The following is a 20,709-nucleotide window of genomic DNA, read 5'->3' on the forward strand; positions in this document are numbered from 1 at the left end:
GCAGCGAGAGAGCGAGAGGGCTGAGAGAGCGCGAGTGAGACCCCGCCGCCTGGCGCCCCCGGACCCCTGCCCCGCCTCCGTGCGCTGGGCTGCCGCCCGCGCGCTGCCCCCGACCCCGGAGCGCGCCGGGCCGCGCCCTTCGCCCTCTCCCCTTCCTTGGCGGGCGGCGCGGAGCGGCCTGAGGGGCGGCGCCTTTTGCGGCCGCCCCGGCGGGGGGATGTGAGGGGCGGCCTGCGGTCATGGAGACGGGCCCGGCGCCCCTGGTGGCCCCACCGCGCCGTCATGGCGCCCCCGCGGCCCCCTCGCCGCCGCCCCGCGGCTCCCGGGCCGGGCCCTTCGTGGTGGTAGCTCCGGGCCGCCGGTGACTACGGCCACTTCGGCCCCGGTCAACTTGGTGGCCCCGGGGGAGGCGCAGCCCGCATGGGTACCGGATCCGACCCAGACCTCAGACTCGGCTCCGGCCTCGGCTCCCGCTCCCGCCCCCGCTCCGACGGTCGCAGGCAGCACGGCGGTGGTGCCGACTCTGGAGGCCTCACCCGACGCCCCGAGGGCGCAGGTCTCCGGCCCAGAGCCCTTGGAGCCCGAGGCTGTGGCAGGAGCCGAGATGTCCACGGCTCTGGCCCCAGGGGCAGACTCTCCGAAGACGGAGGAGGCTAGAACCTCACCCGATCCTGGACCAGGTACCCCCACCGGGACCCTCACCAGGACCCCTTCAAGAACGGCTCCTGGGGCCCTGACCGCCAAACCCCCGCTTGCCCCCAAGCCGGGAACCACAGTGGCCTCAGGAGTGACTGCACGGGTGGCAGCAGTGACACCAGGACAGGTGACAAGTAGACATGGAGCTGCAGCAGCAACATCAGCATCAACGGGACAGGCTCCAGAGGACCCCTCGGGGCCTGGCACAGGCCCTCCAGGGACATGTGAGGCTCAGGTAGCTGTCGTGATGGTGACCCCAGCTCCAGAGCCTACTGAAAACTCTCAGGATCTAGGCTCCACGTCCAGCCTGGGACCTGGCATCTCTGGGCCTCGAGGGCAGGCCCCAGACACGCTGAGCTACTTGGACTCTGTGAGCCTCATGTCTGGGACCTTGGAGTCCTTGGCGGATGATGTGAGCTCCATGGGCTCAGACTCGGAGATAAATGGGCTGGCCTTGCGCAAGACGGACAAATACGGCTTCCTTGGGGGCAGCCAGTATTCAGGCAGTCTGTGAGTACCCGGTGGGACCGCCTCAGGGAAGCAGAGGTTTTTGGAGGTGGAGGTGGAGGTGGTGGGGGTGGAGGGACTCGGATGATACACCTTGCCTACTCTCTGGCAGCCCCATCCTCCTCTGAGGCTCCAGGGGGTGATCAGTGGGAATGAGATGCTTAGCAATCCCTATCTTGCCTAGAGCGTCCTGCGGTTTCTGTGGCTCCAGCCTGTTAGTTTCAGACCAGGTGTTAGGAGTTCTAGGGTTGAGCCCAAGCCTTGCCTTTGGTTTGTTGTGTGCCATCGAGTTAGGACCGTCCCCCATTTCCCTGCCTCTCTTTCCTCTTTTGTGAAGTGAAAGGTTGAGTGAGACCATAGCTCAGGTTGGCCCAGCTCCTTGATGGAAACTCCAGCTACAGGAAACATATTTTGGAGGTTTGGCTGGACAAGGGTTCTGGTCCTGTCTCTTTTAGGGGGACCGTCTGGAGGGATGTAGGCGCCTCCTCTCCCCCATTGCCCTAGGTCTGCTGGATGGTGAGGTGGGGAAGTCTGTTTGATGGAGGGGAGACTCTGAAGGCAGGGCCTTCTGTGCAACAGAAGGGCAGTCTTGTGTTTTCACTGAAGGAAAGGAGTGGGGGAGGCCTCTTCCCCATTTCCTCATCTCCCCAGCCCAGCGTACTCTTTCCTAGTTCCTTCCAGGGGCCTGAGTCACTCCTAAGGTGGGGGTGTGATTGCTTTTGACTTCTTCCTTCCCTCTCTTTGGATCCTGCCCTTTGTTCCTGTACCCCTCGAGCCTGCTGTTCTGTCTACAGCATCGCCTGAGAACCCCAGTGCCAGGCCCTGTGCTGGGGACTTAGGATAAAATAGTCATTTCAAAGTGCTCATCATTAGAGAGACAAGTACTTAAACAGTTGTTTTCACTATAACATGTTAGGTGTAGCTCAGAGATCATCACGGGGTTGCGTGAGCCCTTATGGAAGGGTTTTTTTGGGCCCAGTTTGGGAATTCAGCTGAGCTGATCTGAAGAAGAATGAGTCGGATTTAGCCACAGCTGTGTATGTGGGGGTCAGGGGGATCTGCCTGGTGTTGGGGGTGGGGAGCCCTGTGGGAGGCTATTCTAGGGAGGACTTATAATCCAACAAAAAAATCAGAAAATCTCTGAGCACCAACATTCAGGACCCTTGTGGGGAAGGCATCTCTCTCTCTCTCTTTTTTGGGGGGGTGGGGTGGGGGGGCTGCCCCGGGGCATATGGAGTTCCCAGGCCAGGGATCAGACCCGAGCCGCAGCTGTGACCCAGGCTGCAGCTGTGGCAGCACCGGATCCTTTAACTCACTGTGCGGGACTGGGAATCAAACCTGCATCCTGGTGCTGTAGAGATGCCGCCGATCCCATTGCTCCACAGGGGAACTCCAGCAACTGAAGTTTGACCCTGGTGCTTTGGCATGCGCTGTTGTACCTAAGTTATAGTTGAAGAAACAGGATTGAGCAGAGTGAATTGCCTCACTCGAATAAGTTGGATTTGTGTGACCAGCGGCGCTCTCCTCAGTACTATGCTGCCCTAAGGAACTTGGGTTGAGTTGGATTTGATTGGAGCCCCCCTTGTGTACCAGGTCTCGTGCTGGGTGCTAATTCTCTGCTTTGTAATTTTGTCCCTCGAAAATCCATCTTCCCTGCTGGCAGAATCTACTTCTGAGACAAACCTGACTGGCACACGTTCCCTTAAAAGCTTTCGGCAGCTCCCCACTGTCCACAGGATAGGGCTCAAGGGTGTTAACTTGCACACAGGCTCCTTATTGTCTGGCTCTGTCAACCTCTCTGGTCTGCTTTTCCACTGCTTCTCACTGTACACCGTGTGCTGTGGTCCTCGAAGTGGTTGTAGTCTTTATCCTTTCATACTCAGGCTGTACCATCAGCCAGAGTGCCCGTCTCCTGGTTTTTTCCTGCCATGTTCCACTCAGTCCTTCATGGCTGACCTCAGATGTCCCTTCCTCCAGGAAACCTTCCCTGATAGCCATTGCCCCTAGTCCAGTTAGGCGCCTCTTCCATGCATCTTTGTTATTGTATTTCCCTCATCATATTGAGATTATCTTTCCTGCGGGTTGTCACCCCTTGAGGGCCGGGAAGGTATCTTCCTTTCCCTGGCCTTTCGTAGAGTTTGGAATTGACTTACGATGGAGATGAGTGAGAAATGGCCTTTCAGTTTAAGGAGCTTCTAGGACCAAAGAAACTAACAGTAAACCTCCCATTTAAGAGTCCTCTGTATACGAGTCCTCTCCTAACTTTGTCATGTAGGTGGTGACATCCCTTTTTTACAAATAAGGAAGAGACTCAGGTTATCACTTGCCAAGACTCTCCACCTCCTAAGGGAAAACTGGGCTTTGAGTTCAGGTCCATCCGGAAACCCAGTTCTTTTCTTCCATTCCACTTGCTCGGTACTGGCTCTTACCAGGAACCGTTTCAAGACTGATGGGGGTACAGTCACTTCCTGAGTGTGAAGCTCTGACAGAACAGTGAGCACACAGTGCAAGGACGGCTTCATTTGCTTGACAATCTGGGGTGATTTCAGGGAGGAGGAGGTAGAGGAAATTGCAGATGGTCTAAGGGATTTCAAAAGTCTGGTAGAAGGAAACTCAGACAGTTGCTTCTAAGGAGACAGGGAACGGTATTTGCTGTGTATTTTATTTTATGGATAATCATTGCTGTTTTTGATTTCCTGCCAGGTGTTATCTGATAGAACCTCTCGGTTAGGTGTTGTTTTTCTCACCATCTTACAAATGAGGAAAATGAGGCTTTGAGGAATTTAGTGATTTGCCTCAGGCCACCCAGTGAATAGGTGATAAATTGAGACCTTGGTTTCAGGTCTCCTGCAAAGTGTATCTTTTAAATATTCCGTACTTTCTTGTATGTGTCAGCAGTGGGGTTTGAGCATAACCTCTGTATAGAGATTGAACATGAGAACCCCATCTCTGTTTAGAGATTCCTTCCAAAGGGAATTCCTTTCAGCGTGGGGAAGCAGGGCCTCGGATGGCCAAGTGGCCAGACATCCTGATGTTTGGTATTGGTGACTCCCCCAAATGTTTTTATGGTCTGGTGTCTCCTTGGAGCCTGGGGAGGTGGCTTGCCTCAGTTCCCCCGGCAATCCAGGTTTTTATCCTACTGCTACTGACCTCTTCATACTCCCCATGTCCTCAGAGAGAGCTCCATTCCTGTGGATGTGGCTCGGCAGCGGGAGCTCAAATGGCTGGAGATGTTCAGTCACTGGGATAAGTGGCTGTCACGGCGTTTCCAGAAGGTTTGAGAAGGCTGTGGGGGGCAGGGCAGTGGATGTGGTGGGGGTGGGGAGGACAGGTTGGGCACCTGTGCTCTGGGGAAGCCCAGGAACCTGATATAGCTGCTCTCTGGACCCTGTTGGGGGTTGGTGGTGCTCGGGCCCGGGTGGGGAGAAGCAGCTTTAGAGACAGAAGGCCAGGCCGCGTCCGATGGAGTTCAGCCTGTGGGATGTGGGATGGGTGTCCCAGGGAGTATGAGACCTGCTAGGGAAAGCTTGGAGGCTGTGCCAGCCACTGCAGCTGTTCCCCTGCCTGTCACTCTGCCTCAGGTGAAGCTGCGCTGCCGGAAGGGGATTCCCTCCTCCCTCAGAGCCAAGGCCTGGCAGTACCTGTCCAATAGCAAGGAGCTCCTGGAGCAGAACCCGGGCAAGTTTGAGGTGCGCACTTGGGGTGTGGGGACATGCGACACTGTCTTTTCGAAGGGCATCCTCCGTTCCCTCAGATCCTGAGATAATCCCAGCTGTCCCACTGCAGGAGCTGGAACGGGCTCCAGGGGACCCTAAGTGGCTGGACGTGATTGAGAAGGACCTGCACCGCCAGTTCCCGTTCCACGAGATGTTTGCTGCTCGAGGCGGGCATGGGTAAGGTGACCTGACTCTGTGAGTCAGTGGTGGATACGGGGCTGGGTTGAAGTCCCGGCCGGCTGAGTTCTTGCCTTCCAGGACGTCTACAGGAGTGGTCCTTGATGGACTGATGTCAAGCCATGCTGAAGGACGTGTCATGGGAGGGAGGCTGCCTCAGGGCGATGGGGGTGGGTGTGGGTGAGGGACAGGGAGGCACACCAAGGCCTCGTTGAAGATGCTGCGATTGAGCTGGGTTTTGAAGGGTAGATGGCAGTAGAGCAAGAGGCAGGTTTTTCCTGGCTGGGGGGCTGTGTAAGCTGTGTTTGGGCAGTGGGATTGGGTAGAGCTGAGGCTGGAAAAACAGTTAAGGGCCCTTAAATGCTGTGCCAAGGCCCTGTGATTTTTGTTGTTTGCCAACCTTCCTTAAGAAGTCCATTTGTTGCTCCCTAGCGGTGTGCAAGATGTTTTTAGGTGGTTCTCAGCTCCTTGTGGGCGTGTGTGAATGGACGTTTTTTTAACAGTAAGTTCATCCTTTCAGCATATATTTATCAAGCACCTGCTATCTGCCAGTTACTGTTTTAGTTACAGATGACAACAGTGAAGGAAAGACAAAAACGCCTGCCTTTTGAGGCTTGTTGTATTTTAGTAGTGATAGACAATAAAGTATGTTGTATGTTTGATGGTGTAAATACTAAAGAAGAGTTTAAAAAAAAAAAAAAAAAAGGAGTTCCCGTCGTGGCGCAGTGGTTAACGAATCCAACTAGGAACCTCGAGGTTGCGGGTTCAGTCCCTGCCCTTGCTCAGTGGGTTAACGATCCGGCATTGCCGTGAGCTGTGGTGTAGGTTGCAGACGCTCTCGGATCCCGTGTTGCTGTGGCTCTGGCGTAGGCTGGTGGCTACAGCTCCGATTTGACCCCTAGCCTGGGAACCTCTATATGCGTGGGAGCGGCCCAAGAAATAGCAAAAAGACAAAAAAAAAAAAAAAAAAAAAAAAATGAAGAGTTTAAAGCAAGAAAGGGTAATAGAGAATGTGAGTGGAGCTGGGGTTACACGTGACCTACTCTTCACTTGTGTTTTATTATTTATTTATTTATTTATTTTTGTCTTTTTAGGGCCGCACCTGCAGCATACGGACGTTCCCAGGCTAGGGGTCAAATCGGACCTGTAGCTGCCAGCCTACGCCACAGCCACAGCAACGAGGGATCCTTAACCCACTGAGCGAGGCCAGGAATGGAACCTGCATCCTCATGGGTACTAGTTGAGTTTGTTATTGCTGAGCCATGACCAGAACTCCTGACTTGCGTTTGAAAAGGAGCATTCTGGCCGCTGTGCTGAGAATAGATTATAGGAGACAAGGGCAGAAGTAGAGAGACCAGTTAGACTATTTCCATAATCCAAGAAAGAGATAATAATAGGTAGACCAGGACGGTAGCAGTGGAAATGTGGGGAGAAGTGGTTGGATTCTGGATATATTCTGAAGGTAGAGCCAAAAGGATTTTCCTGTAGATTAGATGCAGAATGTGTATGAGAGAGAGAGAATTTAAGGAAGAGTGTTAAGGGTTTTGGTCTGAGAAACTAGAATGGATGGAGTTGCAATCTGCTGATATGGTTGGGGAAAGCTGGGGAAAAATAGGATCGAGAGGTCTATCAGGAGGTCATTTTTGGAATGTGACCTTTGCAGCACTCGCTGGACATCCAGATGGAGATGCCCAGTAAGTTGCGTGTACAATATGGGATTTCAGGGAGAGGTTTAAACTGGAGATAAATGGGAAATGGAGAGTTGTCCACCTTTAGATGAGACCAGATCTCACCCATGGGATTAGATGAGGTCCTCGAGGCAGCGAGCACAGATACCAAAGGAAGCTGTTCAGAGATCGAGCGCTGCAGCTCCAGGAAAGGGAAGATGAGAAAGAACCAGTAACGGAGACTGAAAGAAGCTGGTGAGATATAAGGAAAACCAGGAGCGTGTTGATTCCTGGAAGCACAGGCAAGAGGGGTTTCAGGATCAGCTGTGTGAAATGCTGCTGGTGTCAGGCAGGGTCAGGTCTGCAAATCAGTCCCTGGGTTTAGCAGCGTGGAGGTCATTGGTGACCCTGGTAAAAGCAGTTTCGTGTGGAGCAGTGGGTTGAAGCCTGCCTGGAGGATGGGAGGCAGGAAACTGAGGATAGCAAGTCTGTAATCTAAGGGGGCTACACTGACTACGTAGGAAAGAAACGGCACGGTATTCAGAGGGAAAAATGGAGTAAAGAGAGGGGTTTGTTTTTTTTTTTTTTAAGCTAGAGGAAATGACAGATGTTGGTATGTCAGTGGGAGTGATCTAGTGGTTAGAGAAGAGTGGATGATAACATAAGTGATGGGAAGGTTGCCGGAGGGATGGCCTGTGTAGGTGAGAGGGGACTGTAGGTGAGAGGGGACGGGACCCAGGGCCCAAGTGGGAAGGCTGTGCCTGGCCAGGATGACAGATGTCTCACCCATAGCAACAGGGGAGAAGGCAGGGCACGGAAACAGGCAGGCGGGTGAATGTCGCGTGGGAGCTGGTGGAAGTTACATGTTTAATATCCTGGTATATCAAACCTGTCATTTCATGGCAAATGATCGTAGGGGTGGTATGAGGATAAGGCACAAATGAAGCTCCTACTTCAGTGACTGAATCTGTGGAAACACCATTGTCAGCAGTGGTCAGGCAAGTGTGACTGGAGGCAGGGAGAGGTTACTACCTTTTTCTGGTTAAGAGATGAAGGTCTGAGCGGCTCAGTGGCTGTGGAGGTGGAGAGAGGGAGCAGACATGAGTGAAATTCAGAATGTGGTATTGATAAGACTTGATTAGCAGTGGGGAGAGATGGAAGGCTCTCTGTTTTCTGATGTGGGGCTGAGCGGATGGAATTCCCACGCACAGCGATCTCCTACCTGCAAGGAAGAGGATCGGGTCTAGGGCAGAGAGTTTATTCTTTTGGATGCAGAGATAAGAGAAAGATCAGAGGCACTGCTGGCTTCCCAAGCCTTCAGGCCCTGCCCTGTGGGGAACTGATGAAATCCAGTGAGACAGATAAGACAGGCCTGCCCGGGGAGAGCGCCTGCCTGCTCAGGCATTCAGTGCTGGAGGAGGGCTGATGCTGTGGCTGTTGAAAGCTTCCTGAAGATGACCTTGGAGGTCTCTGGGATGGTGGCAGATGGGGAGAGGGCACAGCCTGTGCCAGGGAATGGAAAGGGAGCACGCGGGTGGGCAGGCAAAAGGAGAAGGCTGGAGCCTGGCAAAGGCTTAGATTATGGTCTGAGTCTTTGGCTTAAGCTTGATGGGCAGGATTAAGAAGGTGGATGGAGGTGTGTGTGGTAAAGCTCTGAGGCAGAACTGGCTGGGATGGAGGGCGGCGCTGGGGGTGGGGGGGGCGCAGGCATGGGTTAGTTTGGGGCAGAGAGCTCCCAACTCCTGTGATTGCCCTCATGGTCTTTCCCAATACCCACAGGCAACAGGACCTGTATCGAATCCTGAAGGCCTACACTATCTACCGGCCTGACGAGGGCTACTGCCAGGCCCAGGCCCCCGTGGCCGCAGTGCTGCTCATGCACATGCCTGCTGAGGTCAGCAGACGCTGGGCCTGGTTGGGGAGGGGCCGGGAGGATCTCCGCCTGCAGCGGTGATGGGGGAGCCTCCGCGCGCTGGCGCCTCTCATCCCTGTTTCTCAGGCCCCATTCCTCCCTCCTTGTTCTCGCCCTTCTCAGCAAGCCTTTTGGTGCCTGGTGCAGATCTGCGACAAGTACCTCCCCGGTTACTACAGTGCAGGGCTGGTGAGTGTCTGGAGGCTTGGGGGCAACGGGGGCTGTGACTTTTCCCCAAGACTGCAGGGTGGTCCTCGTCCTACCCCACCCTGCGCTCTTCTGTCCCTCTGCTCTGGGCTTCTCCCACTGAGGTGAGGATCCCCCGCCAGAGCCAGTTCTGCCCCAAGGGGGCCAGAGCAGGGCTCTTCTCATGGTTCATCCCACCTCCAGGAGGCCATCCAGCTGGACGGAGAGATCTTTTTTGGGCTCTTGCGCCGGGCCTCTCCACTGGCACATCGGCACCTGCGGCGGCAGCGCATTGACCCCGTGCTCTACATGACAGAATGGTTCATGTGCATCTTCGCCCGCACTCTGCCCTGGGCTTCGGTGCTGCGTGTCTGGGATATGTTCTTCTGTGAAGGTACTTCTGGAGCCCTTCAGGCCCTGAGGGCTTGGGGTTCCCATGGTGGCCGCCAGAGGGTGACCTTCTGACAGAAGGTACTTTCAGGACTAGGCTTCACTGTAAGCAGACCGGGGGCCAGGGAGACTGAGGCCTGATCTTGTTGGCTCTGCCGCCAGCCCACAGCTCGCTTTACCTCCCGGGAACCTGAAACCCATGGCAGCTCACTTCTCTTTTGGGGGCCTCAGTTTCCTCATCTGCAAGGAAAGGATGACAGTAGAACAGGGATGGGGGCTGTGAGTCCCTCCTAAATGGGACAGGCTGAGCTCTTAGGCTGATCACCTGTGCTCTTTTCTCTTTGACCCCGAAGGCGTCAAGATCATTTTCCGGGTGGCCCTGGTGCTGCTGCGGCACACGCTGGGCTCGGTGGAGAAGCTGCGCTCCTGCCAAGGCATGTATGAAACGATGGAGCAGCTGCGCAACCTGCCCCAGCAGTGCATGCAGGAGGACTTCCTGGTGCACGAGGTAGGCCTGACCTTAGCGTATCTAAAGCCTGCTTCAGCCCATCCCCATCCCCAGCTGCATTCTGGGTCCTGTTCCTTCTCCGTCTAGGTGACCAACCTCCCAGTGACAGAAGCATTGATTGAGCGAGAAAATGCAGCCCAGCTCAAGAAGTGGCGGGAAACCCGGGGTGAGCTGCAGTACCGGCCCTCTCGGAGACTGCATGGTTCCCGGGCCATCCATGAGGAGCGCCGTTGGCAGCAGCCACCCCTGGGCCCCTCCTCCAGCCTCCTCAGCCTCCCTGGCCTCAAGAGCCGAGGCTCCCGGGCCCCTGGAGGGGCCCCCTCTCCACCCCTGCCTGCCCGCCGGGCCAGCGCAGGGCCTGCCCCGGGGCCCGTGGTCACCGCCGAGGGACTGCGTCCATCTCTTCCTTCGCCTACTGGCAACAGCACCCCACTGGCTCCGAGCAAGGAGGCCCGGAGGCAGGAGAAAGAGCGGCAAAAACAGGAAAAGGAACGTGAGAAGGAGCGGCAGAAACAGGAGAAGGAGCGGGAGAAGCAGGAGAAGGAGCGGCAGAAGCAGGAGAAGGAGCGGCAGAAGCAGGAGAAGGAGCGGCAGAAGCAGGAGAAGAAGGCCCAGGGCAGGAAGCTCTCGCTGCGTCGAAAGGCAGATGAGCCCCCTGCCCCCCAGGATGGCGGGGACAGGCCCTCAGCATCGGAGGCGCGGCAGGATGCTTACTTCTGACCTCTGCCCTGGAGCTGGACGGCATGGCCCCCCTCTTGCCCTCAGCGGAGAGCAGGCCTGGCCTGGGGTGTTGCTCCCCGCCCCCTGGGCAGGCTGACCCTCTTTCTGCGGAGAGTGGATCAATTCCCCATCTCCTTCCAGCTGCTGATCCCTCCGCGGCCAGGACAGAGCACGCGGGGCAGCTGCATTTCCCTGGGGTGGCAGGGAACAAGTCTGAAGCCCCTCACCTCCAGTTAGACCCAGCTGGGATCTCTGTCACTCCTGCCCCCATTCCCTCTGGGGTCCCTCCCCAGGTGCTGTCCTGATTGGCCTTTTGTCACCACAGGGGTGACTGTTGGCAATGGGAGTCAGCAGTGTTTGGATTCTTACACTCCAGTCAGTCCCCTCACCCGTGAAGCGGAGCCGGGTTCCTTTTCCCTTCTCCAGTCCTGCCTGTCCCCCCGCTTCCCGGCTGGGGGCCCGGACTCTTCTTGCTCTACTTCTGGACATCTCTGTGTTGTAATTATGTACAGAGGACCTGGTCGGCCCAGGGTGGGGGTGTTCGCTCTGTCTTCTGTCCTTTGGTTCTTCCTCCACAGTGGTCTTGCACTCTAGTTTATTTAAAGGGACACGCACTGGAACAGGAAATGTCCCTCACTTCCCAGCCACCTCCTTCCTCTTCACCCACCTGTTTCTGTATTCTCAGGCCTCCTCTGCTTTGTCTCACCAGCCTCCCCCCCTGCTTTCGCCTTGTTCCCTTCCAGCCTTCCAGCCCCTACCTGGGTAAGGGGGTCTTCCCTTGAGCTCCAGGGGGTGGAACCCAATGTTTACATTTTCTTCTGTCTCTGCCCCCACCCCATGCGGCGCTTTGAGGAACCGGAAAAGAACCTGCTGTTGTACCTGGGCCTGGCTCCTGCCTTGTTATTTGATGAAGGGGGTTAGAATAAGGACTAGGAGGGAGGGAGGGACAGAGCCAACCAGGATCTGGGTGTCTGTTGACGCAGTCTTAGCAGGTTGGTACCTTTTGGCCTTTGGGTCTGTCAGTCACTCATTAACAGATGATGGTGGCTCTCCTGCTCCACTTCTGCCTGAGATCGGCCTTCATCATCACTGGTCTCCTGGAGCCCTCTAAGCACTGCCTGCAGTAGCGGGATCTCCTTCCTATAGTGCTCATGCAGATTTTGGAAGTTGGAGGGGGTACCGAAGGTGGCTGGGAAGCCACAGTCTTCTGGGGGTGAGCCATGCTCTTGGCTAGCTGTCTGGCACAGCTCCAGGTACTGGGCCTCCAGGGGGCGTAGCAGCACAGCCAGCCGCCTCCAGCTTGCCCCAGCCAGTGCCTACAGCCAGGCTCCCAGCTCCTCCTGGTTTTCTGCTGCCAGTTTGTGGGCCTGCCCACCTTCTACCCCTGGGGTCAGGATAGTAAAGCCATGGGGTTCTGGCAGTTCTCTAACGGGATGAGGCCTAGGGGTGCGTGGTCCACCTTGTGTTCCAGGTAGAAGAAATTTCCCTGGAGGATGAACCAGCGGTGCTGGTAGCTGGTATTTTGGGTCCCCTTCTTTAGCAGGATGCCCTCCTGATCTGGAGCCTCTGTTCTGTACCCACAGAAGAAACTGAGCACGGACTGTTGGTGCAATTTCATGATAGTCCTGTCTGGGAGGAAACCCTAGGGGCTGGAGAAAGGAAGGGTGTTTCATCTGGTTATCCTGGGGACCCCTGTGCTGCTCTCCTCTGGCTCCAGTAGGTTCTTTCTGGGCACAGCCTTGGCCTACTGGGATTCAGACTTGTATCCTCAGGAGGATGAGGTCTTGTACCCACAGCATTGGGACCTACTCCTCCCAATCCTAGCTCTGCCAGATTACAAAACCTGGGTTAGGACCTGTCTGGGATGGGAGGCACGGGTATCCACTGCTGCCCTCTTCTAGGCCTAACTGAAATGAGGGCACAGGGGACTTCTGCCCTCGGCACTGGCCACAGGTGCCACAGCCACAAATGAACTCTCCTAAACCAGGAACTTGCCCCAGGGGTTGGGGGGGGGGGCAGCGATGGATTTCCCTGGGTCCTAAAAGGAACTGGGTTCAGAAAATGCTCCAAGGTCCACCAGGAGACCCAAGCATCCCCTCTGGGACAAGAGCAAGGCCGCATCTTGGATTGGGAGGAGGGAGGTAAGTGGACACAGAGCGGAGAGGCAGGGTTTCTAATGAGATGGGGGGAGGGGAGGGCTGCAGCACCAGCCCTGGGGAAAAAGAGACTCTACCCGGGAAAGGAAAATTAGGGCAGGAACCCAGTGGCCCTGCTGGGACTTTGCCCCCGCATCGTGACCCGGGCGCCCCTCCCAGTTAAAATGCGTTCACTTAATCCCCAGAGCCTCTACCGCAGTAGAAGGGAATCAAGACCACTTCCGGCCGTCCCTCTCTGCTGATCGGGGTCTAGGCCTTCACTCGTCCCCTCTTCTCGCTATTGTCGCCCCACACGGCTCACGTCACTTCTGGGAGGGAGGGTCTTTTCCCGCTCACGCGTACTTCCGCCCGCGCCTACAGTTAGTCCTCCAACCCTGGGGATGGAACTTCCGGTCTTCTCCAGCGCCTTCCGCAGTTCTCTTCCGGGTGATGGCGGCCGGGTGCCCCGGATGTAGCCCTGGCAAAAGCTTTTTTTCCCATTCTTCCTCCGCCTTCCCTGGCTCCTTAGGTGAGCGCGCGCCGTGGGACTGCTGGTGTCCCCGTGGCTCTTCCGCCTTTCTAATTTGTACACAGCCCAGGACAGTTGGGGTCACCCCGTGGAGTTGGGAGTTCGGCGCAGGGAGGGGCGGGCTGGCCAGGGCGCCAGGGTCTGGGTACGCCAGGGCCCCGCGGGCTCCGAGGAAGCTGGGGGTGGTGGCGTGGATGTCTGTCCGCGTAGCACCGTCGCGCCCACGGCTGCGGGGGCCAGGAGTGGGAGTGGTCACGTGGGGGGGGGCGTCTCCTTTCGTCAAGCGTGGGGGTGCCCGTGGGGAGCTCCTCACGCATCCACCTCTCCGTCCCCCTTCCAGCATACCAAGCCCTGGGGGCCTCCTGGTTGCCAACTCCTTTTTTGCCCCCTGATTCTGTGCTCTCTCTTCTCCCAAGCCGGATCTGGTCCGACCAAGTGAAAGATCTGTTTTGCAGGGGGCCCTGTCGCAGTGAGTATCTTCCTCACCCAGTTCCCCTTAATCTGCATCCTTGCCCTCAGCTCAGCTTGGGGAAGACCCTCTGACCAATCATGCTAAAGAGGAAAGTGACCTTCCAAGGCGTGGGAGACGAGGAGGATGAGGATGGAATCAGTGTCCCCAAGAAGGTGAGGGGGGCCAGATTCCTGCGTTCTGGGGAGGACTGAGGGGAGACAAAAGAACTAGAAGCCAGAAAAGAAATCTGGAGGGGCAAAGAATGGGTGGAGAGGGCTAACTTTTCCTTGTTTTCTGAGAAATAGGTTTGCGGGATTTTCAGTTTGAGTCTAGATCTCAGAGTTGGGTGATAGTCACCTGCATATCTCTTGATTTCTGGTTCCTGCTCGCAGTTGGTGGACTCTGTGGCTGGGGTAGGGGGTCCTGGGAGCCGCTTCAAAGACAAACACTCTTTGGACAGCGATGAAGAGGATGACGATGATGATGGGTCCAGCAAATATGACATCTTGGCCTCAGAGGATGTGGAAGGTGAGCCACACCCAAGAATTGACTTTCTGGAGTTCCCGTCGTGGCGCAGTGGTTAACGAATCCTACTAGGAACCATGAGGTTGTGGGTTTGATCCCTGGCCTTGCCCAGTGGGTTAAGGATCCAGCGTTGTTGTGAGCTGTGGTGTAGGTCACAGATGCAGCTCAGATCCCACGTTGCTGTGGCTCTGGTGTAGACTGGCGCTACAGCTCCCATCAGGCCCCTAGCCTGGGAACCTCCATATGCCGCAGGTGCGGCCCTAGAAAAGACAAAGATAAATAAATAAATAATTGACTTTCTGCTGGAGAACAAATAGGGGCTTTGGGGCTTGTGGAGCACCGGAAGCTCCTGTCTTTTTTTTTTTTTGCCTGCCTTGCATGGGACGTCTGTGTCTTTGATGCAGGTCAGGAAGCGGCCACACTCCCCAGTGAGGGAGGTGTGCGGATCACACCTTTCAACCTGCAGGAAGAGATGGAGGAAGGCCACTTTGATGCTGATGGCAACTATTTCCTGAACCGGGATGCTCAGATCCGAGACAGCTGGCTGGACAACATTGACTGGGTGAGGCCCAGGGACTGGCATGGCTGGGCCTGGAGGCAACAGGTGCTGAGCCTGAGCCCTGCTGGCAGTTTGTCAGCAATAAAACCCTCCCGTTTTTCACATCACAGGTGAAGATCAGGGAGCGACCACCTGATCAGCGCCCACTGTCAGACTCCGAGGAGGAGGACAGTCTGGGCCAGACACCAATGAGCGTCCAAGCCCTTCTAGAGGGGCTTCTGGAGCTGCTGTTGCCCAGAGAGACAGTGGCTGGGGCACTGAGGCGTCTAGGGGCCCGAGGAGGAGGCAAAGGGGGCAGCAAGGGGCCTGGGCGGCCCAGTTCCCCCCAGCGCCTGGATCGGCTTTCTGGGTTGGCTGACCAGATGGTGGCCCGGGGCAACCTCGGAGTATATCAGGAGACAAGGGAACGACTGGCCATGCGCCTGAAAGGATTGGGGTGCCGGACCCAGGGAGCCCCTGACCCCACACCCCCACCGTCTCTGGACATGTTTGCTGAGGAGGTGGCGGAGGCAGAGCTGGAGACCCCAACCCCTGCCCAGAAAGAAGGTCAGATTGGAGGGCCAAGGAGGGGTACTGCGGGCAGGGGGAAGCCACTGGAGGCTCACACGGCTTTGCCTGTTACTTTAGAAGCAGAGTCACCCGGAGATGGTTTGGCGGACGTGATGTGGGAATATAAATGGGAGAACACGGGGGATGCTGAGCTGTACGGCCCTTTCAGCAGCACCCAGATGCAGGTAGGCTCCTTTCTGCTTCATTTCGCCTCTTCTCTCCCTGCCCCGTTCCCCTTAGTTCTCCCCCAGCTCTGCCCTCTCTCCCTGCAGACCTGGGTGAACGAAGGCTACTTCCCAGATGGTGTTTATTGCCGGAAGCTCGACCCCCCCGGCGGACAGTTCTACAACTCCAAACGGATTGACTTTGACCTCTACACCTGAGCCTACCGAGGACCCAGTTGGGGGCCCTGTTTTTTTTTTTTTTTTTTCCTGGACTCTGTGGAGGAGGCCCTGGCTGCCTCGGGCAATGAGGACATCAGGGGGCTGCTTTTCTTTTCAGTCAAGTTCCTTTTCCCAATAAAAGCTTTTAGTTGTGTCTTAGGGCCTTGGCTGTGCTGACGGCCAGAAGCCGGGGCCCTTTTGCCCTTTTCCACACTGCCTTTGGACTCACCTCGGCCCTTGAGCATTTCCTGTCCTGAAGTTCCTCCGTGGGAGTTTCTCTCTGGTCCCTTGAACCACCTCGGCCTTGTTTACCACCCCTGGGGCAGAGCCAGGGTGTGGCACGTGTCGTGTGGCCACCCAGCCTGGATTTTGTTTACCCGCTAAAAATCTCTTTACTCACGTGCCATTCTTCAGGGTCCTCTGGGGGTTCGTGCTTTGATTTTTAAGGGCCTCTGATTCTCTGCCTTGCAGCCAGTACTGGCTGGAGCCTCGGAAGTGGAGATTGTAGGCCTGGAAGGGCTGGACGCCTGTTGGGGATGAGCAGGAAGCTGACACTCACTGGCTCCCAACCGCCTCAAGCTCCTTAGAAGGCAGATGGAATTGGGCTCTTTGATAAAGTCTAGTTAGACTCAGTGTTGACACTTGAGGGCCTTCCAAGGCCACATAGAGGCACGGAGAGGGCCAATGTCTCACTGGAAGTTACACAGCGAATCAGAAGCCTGGCCCAGACGCTATGGGCACCCCTCGGAGACCTTTCTTGGCCCCAGGCCTTTCCTGTCTGGCCTTCAAGGCCCCGGAGTTTACATTTCCTGGGCTCTTGCGATGTGGGTGACACAGGGTAGTGCCTTGAGGGAACCAGGGTAACTGGAATTAGTATTCCTTCCAGGAACTCAGAGTCTGGGGTGCGGGTTTGGGAGGAAGACCCATAGGTGTATAGTCTGGACCTAACACCCTCCACCTTGGTGGCTGGTGGCATCTCATGGGGAGCCTTAGCGCTACTCTTCAGAGATCCTGTGAAAGTTGACCTGATATCCCAGTGGTGGGGCTTCTGCAAGCTCCCAGGTATTTCCCATGGGGCTCGACGCCATGACTGAGGTTACACTCTGGGGGGGCAAGGCCAGGCCCTGCTGTGGCAGAGCTGAGCATGTGTGCGTGCGGCCAGGGCTCTAGTGGAGGCTTGTAGGAGTTGAGCAGCAGAGCTGTGGGGCAGTCGGGAGGCCCAGGGCGGAAGGAACCAGGCTTGGACCAAGGATGCAGGTGGGGATGTTTGATGGTCTAGTGAGGCATCCAATCTGTGTGATAATTAGGCCCCTTCTCGTCCCAGCCTAGCCTGGATTTCATGGACTTGAAGATGCCTTCAGTTGTAAGATGTCTGTGTGTCATTAAGAAAGAAAACCCTGCATGTTACGGTTGTAAGATGTCACTGATGTAAGATGTCCATCTTGAGCTCAGAAATGTTCTCAAATGAATACCATGTCTTTGGACCAATGAGAGTTCATGTTTACATCCCCAAGGACCAATTCACGGGGGGTGCTTAGTGTTTGGTGAATAGATCGGAACTGAGGGGGACCCACTGGCACCTCAGGCTCCACACATCCTAAGCTGACCTTGGCTTCCCCACACAGCCTCTGCTCACCTGCCTGATGACACCATGTGTAGGCAGAATAATGGCCCCCAAAGATGTCCACGGCCTCAGCCTCAGAACCTGTGAATACGTGACTGTGGCAAAGGGGACCTTGCCAATGTGATTACATTGGTGACTTTGGTGGGGGGGGATTATCGTGGATCATTGAGGTGGCCCCAGTGTAACCACAAGGGTCCTGTTAAGTGAAAGGGACCAAGAAGGGTCAAAGTGACGGGGGCTACCCTGCTGCCGGCTTTGAAGATAGAAGAGAGGGCTGGGTACCAAGGGGTGTGGGGGCCTGTGGAAGCCGAAAAAGGGCAAGAAAATGGATTCTTCCCAGAGTCTCCACAGAGAAATGCAGCCCCATGGTGGGTTTTAGCCCAGCCAGCGAAAACCATTTTGAGCATTTGACCTCTTCTAGAACTAATGAAATTGTGTTTTTCACTTGTTTGTTTTTTTGGCCACATCTGTGGCATGGGGAAGTTCTCAGGCCAGGGATTGCACCTGTGCCACAGCAGTGACCCAAACTGCTGTGGTGACAACACTGAATTCTTGACTGACTGCGCCGCCAGAGAACTGAAATTGTGTTGTTTTGTCATTAAGTTTGGGTGGGTTTTGTTTGTTTTTTGCTTTTTAGGGCTGCACCCTTGGCACGTGGACATTCCCAGGCTTGGGGTCGAATCAGAGTTATAGGCGCCAGCCTACGCCCCAGCCACAGCCTCGCAGAATCCGAGTCGCATCTTCAAGCTACACCACAGCTCACAACAATGCCAGATACTTCACCCACTCCGGAGCCAGGGATCGAACCCGCAACCTCATGGTTCCTAGTCAGATTCGTTTCAGCTGCACCACAACGGGAACTCCTGGGGTTGTTTTTTACAGCCTTGATAGGAAACTCACACTTTGTTGAGCTGACTGCCTTCCCCTGTTGCAGACATTCCTAAGTTTTCTCTCCCTGAAGCCATTGTCCCTATTTCAGGCCCCTGTCCACACTTAACTCTTGGCTTTTAAAAAAAAAAAAAAATCACAAAACTATGTGTATGTGTGTGTATAATGTTTATATAAGTAAGCTTTTTATATTTTAATAGCTTTGTAGCTATATATATGTGTGTGTATATATATATATATTTATTTATTTTGGGTTTCTTTTTTTGAGGGCCGCACCCACAGCATATGGAGGTTCCCAGGCTAGGGGTCCAATTGGAGCTGTAGCCGCCAGCCTATGCCACAGTCACAACAACTTGGGATCCGTGCCACGTCTGCTACCTAAACCACAGCTCATGGCAACGCTGGATCCTTAACCCCCTGAGCAAGGCCAGGGATCGAACCCGCAACCTCATGGTTCCTAGTCGGATTTGTTTCCGCTGCACCATGATGGGAAGACCACTTTTTATATTTTAATAGCTTTGTAGGTTTAACAGAAAGTTTACAAAAATAGTACAAAGAGTTCACCCCATTTCCCCTATTGTTAACATCTTTCAGTGGTTGGTACACTAGTGAACCAATGACATTTCTTTCTTTTTTCTTTTTTTTTTTTTTAAGCTCAACTGTGACACATGGAAGTTCCTGGGCCAGGGATCAAACCTGTGCTGCAGTTGCAGCCTGTGCCACAGCTGCATCGATGCTGGACCCTTAACCAGTTGCACCGCATGGGAACTTACGACTTTTTTTTTTAATGGCCACACCTGCAGCACATGGAAGGTCCTGGACCAGGGACTGAATTTAAGCTGTGGCTGTGGCAACACTGGATCCTTTAACCCACTGTGCTGGGCCGGGGATAGAACCTGTGCCTCCACGGCGACCTGAGCCACTGCAGTCAGATTCTTAACCCATTGCGCCATGGTGGGGACTCCATGACATTAATATTTTTAAACAGCTCTCTTGAGCTATAATTCACCCATTTACAGCTGTTTTTAGTCGAGTCACCAGGTTTTGCAACCATTGCTGCAAACTCATTTTTCATTTTTCTCTAAAAGAAACCCCACCCGTTAGCAGTTCCTCCCCTTTCCTCTCCATGCTCTGTCACCCTCCAGGCCCTGCCAACCACTAATCTACGTCCTGTCTCTGTAGATTAGCCTAATCTGGACATTTCACACAAATGGAGTCATATAATATGTGGTCTCCTGTGTTTTCTGTGTCTGCTTCTCCTTAGCAGGTTTTCAAGATTCATCCAAGTAATGCGTAACAGTGCTTTATTCTTTTTTATTTTTGGATACACATTCTGTTGTATGGATGGGTTACTACTATTCACTAAACCTCACACTTTATATGGATTTTACTAGTTTTTCTCCAACATTCCTCTTCTGTTTCAGAATCCCTCTTTTTTTTTTTTTTTTTTTTTTTTCCTGTCTTTTTAGGGCCGCACCCATGGCGTGTGGAAGTTCCCAGGCTAGGGGTTGAATCGGAGTTGTTTCCTCTTGCCAGTGCCACAGCCACAGCACCTTGGGATCCAAGCCTTGTCTGTAGCCTACACCACAGCTCACAGCAATGCCAGATCCTTCACCCACTTGTACGAGGCCAGGGATTGAACCTGTGTCCTCATGGATGCTGGTCAGATTCGTTTCTGCTGAGCCATGACGGAACTCCCAGAATCCCTCTTAAAATGCAATCTCTTGCCTTTGGCACGCCGGTTTCCAGAAGAGTAGCACAAGAATGGAAGCAAGGGGGAAAGGCAAGTCTGGACAGTCCTGGGAGAGGGCTAGGGTGCCACACTCTGCCCTGGGCATCTGGTGGGGCACGGGGGAAGCTAAGGACTGGAAAGGAGCCCCAAAGGGCTTAAGAGTAATGAATCAGTCTCCATAAAGCCTGGGGAGTTGGGTGTTTTCTTACCTTTGACACATCTGCCATCCTTTCTAGACCCACCTGGTGGCTTGATGCCTCACTGCACGGTCACTGAACCCAGGGTCCCAGGCAGTGGGGAGGCCTGAACTTGGCAGCCTGTCTTCCACTCTGCTCCCAGCCAGAACCGTGATGGAGCCCTGGAGACTCCTAGCTCTTCCTAGAACTGACATCCAAGAGGAATTTCTCTCAAGGGTGGCTTTTAGTAACAGATGTTTTGTGCAAGGTGGGTAATATTCCTTCAAGTCAGTAGCCATTTCTTTCTTTATTTCGCTCTCTTTTTTTTTTTTTTTTTTTTTTTTTGCTTTATAGGGCTGCACCTGCAGCATATGGAGTTTCTCAGGCTAGGGGTCGAATCGGAGCTACAGTTGCCGGCCACAGCCACAGCAATGCCAGATCAGAGCCAGGTCTGTGACCTACACCACAGCCCACGGTAACTGTAGCTCCAGTTCCTCAACCCACTGAGCGAGGCCAGGGATCGAACCTCCAACCTCATGGTTCCTAGTCGGATTCGTTTCCGCTGCGCCATGATGGGAACTCCAAGTCAGGAGGCAGTTCTGAATTCCCTGTGGAAGCTGGGCTGCCCCTGGCTGGTTTCGGCCATTGCCCAAGTTCAGTGATACGATCTTTGTGACAG

The 20,709-nt window shown here is 54.8% G+C and overlaps 2 protein-coding genes across 6 annotated transcripts; both read left to right on the top strand.

The window, feature by feature from the left end:
• Positions 204–11,362, top strand: TBC1D10B (TBC1 domain family member 10B). Its single transcript, NM_001244423.1, is given in 10 exon segments — positions 204–350; positions 353–1,206; positions 4,379–4,478; positions 4,785–4,892; positions 4,990–5,096; positions 8,543–8,657; positions 8,799–8,864; positions 9,066–9,255; positions 9,605–9,759; positions 9,847–11,362. Coding segments are annotated over 10 exon segments (2,439 nt in total). The 5' UTR covers positions 204–239; the 3' UTR covers positions 10,480–11,362.
• CD2BP2 (CD2 cytoplasmic tail binding protein 2) lies at positions 12,990–17,097 on the top strand. 5 transcript variants are annotated; one of them, XM_003354536.4, is made up of 7 exons: positions 12,990–13,143; positions 13,663–13,767; positions 13,987–14,122; positions 14,524–14,681; positions 14,789–15,224; positions 15,306–15,412; positions 15,500–17,094. In XM_003354536.4, the coding sequence occupies exons 2-7, from the start codon at positions 13,693–13,695 to the stop codon at positions 15,608–15,610; spliced, it is 1,023 nt and encodes a 340-aa protein (XP_003354584.1). In that variant the 5' UTR covers positions 12,990–13,143; positions 13,663–13,692; the 3' UTR covers positions 15,611–17,094. The 5 variants fall into 5 exon arrangements, with proteins under 5 accessions (XP_003354584.1, XP_005653070.1, XP_005653072.1 ...); XM_005653013.3 differs by having other exon boundaries at positions 12,996–13,143; positions 13,560–13,767; positions 15,500–17,097; XM_005653015.3 differs by having other exon boundaries at positions 13,000–13,143; positions 13,484–13,767; positions 15,500–17,097.

This window comes from Sus scrofa, chromosome 3, assembly GCF_000003025.6.
Source record: "Sus scrofa isolate TJ Tabasco breed Duroc chromosome 3, Sscrofa11.1, whole genome shotgun sequence".
Taxonomy (NCBI): Eukaryota; Metazoa; Chordata; class Mammalia; order Artiodactyla; family Suidae; genus Sus; species Sus scrofa.

Bases quoted from the DNA above. Each gene is read 5' to 3' on its own strand.
- CD2BP2 (XM_003354536.4), top strand. From the start codon at position 13,693: ATGCTAAAGAGGAAAGTGACCTTCCAAGGCGTGGGAGACGAGGAGGAT. The intron at 15,225-15,305 runs GTCAGATTGGAG...CTGTTACTTTAG, and splicing joins AACCCCTGCCCAGAAAGAAG to AAGCAGAGTCACCCGGAGAT. The intron at 15,413-15,499 runs GTAGGCTCCTTT...CTCTCCCTGCAG, and splicing joins TCAGCAGCACCCAGATGCAG to ACCTGGGTGAACGAAGGCTA.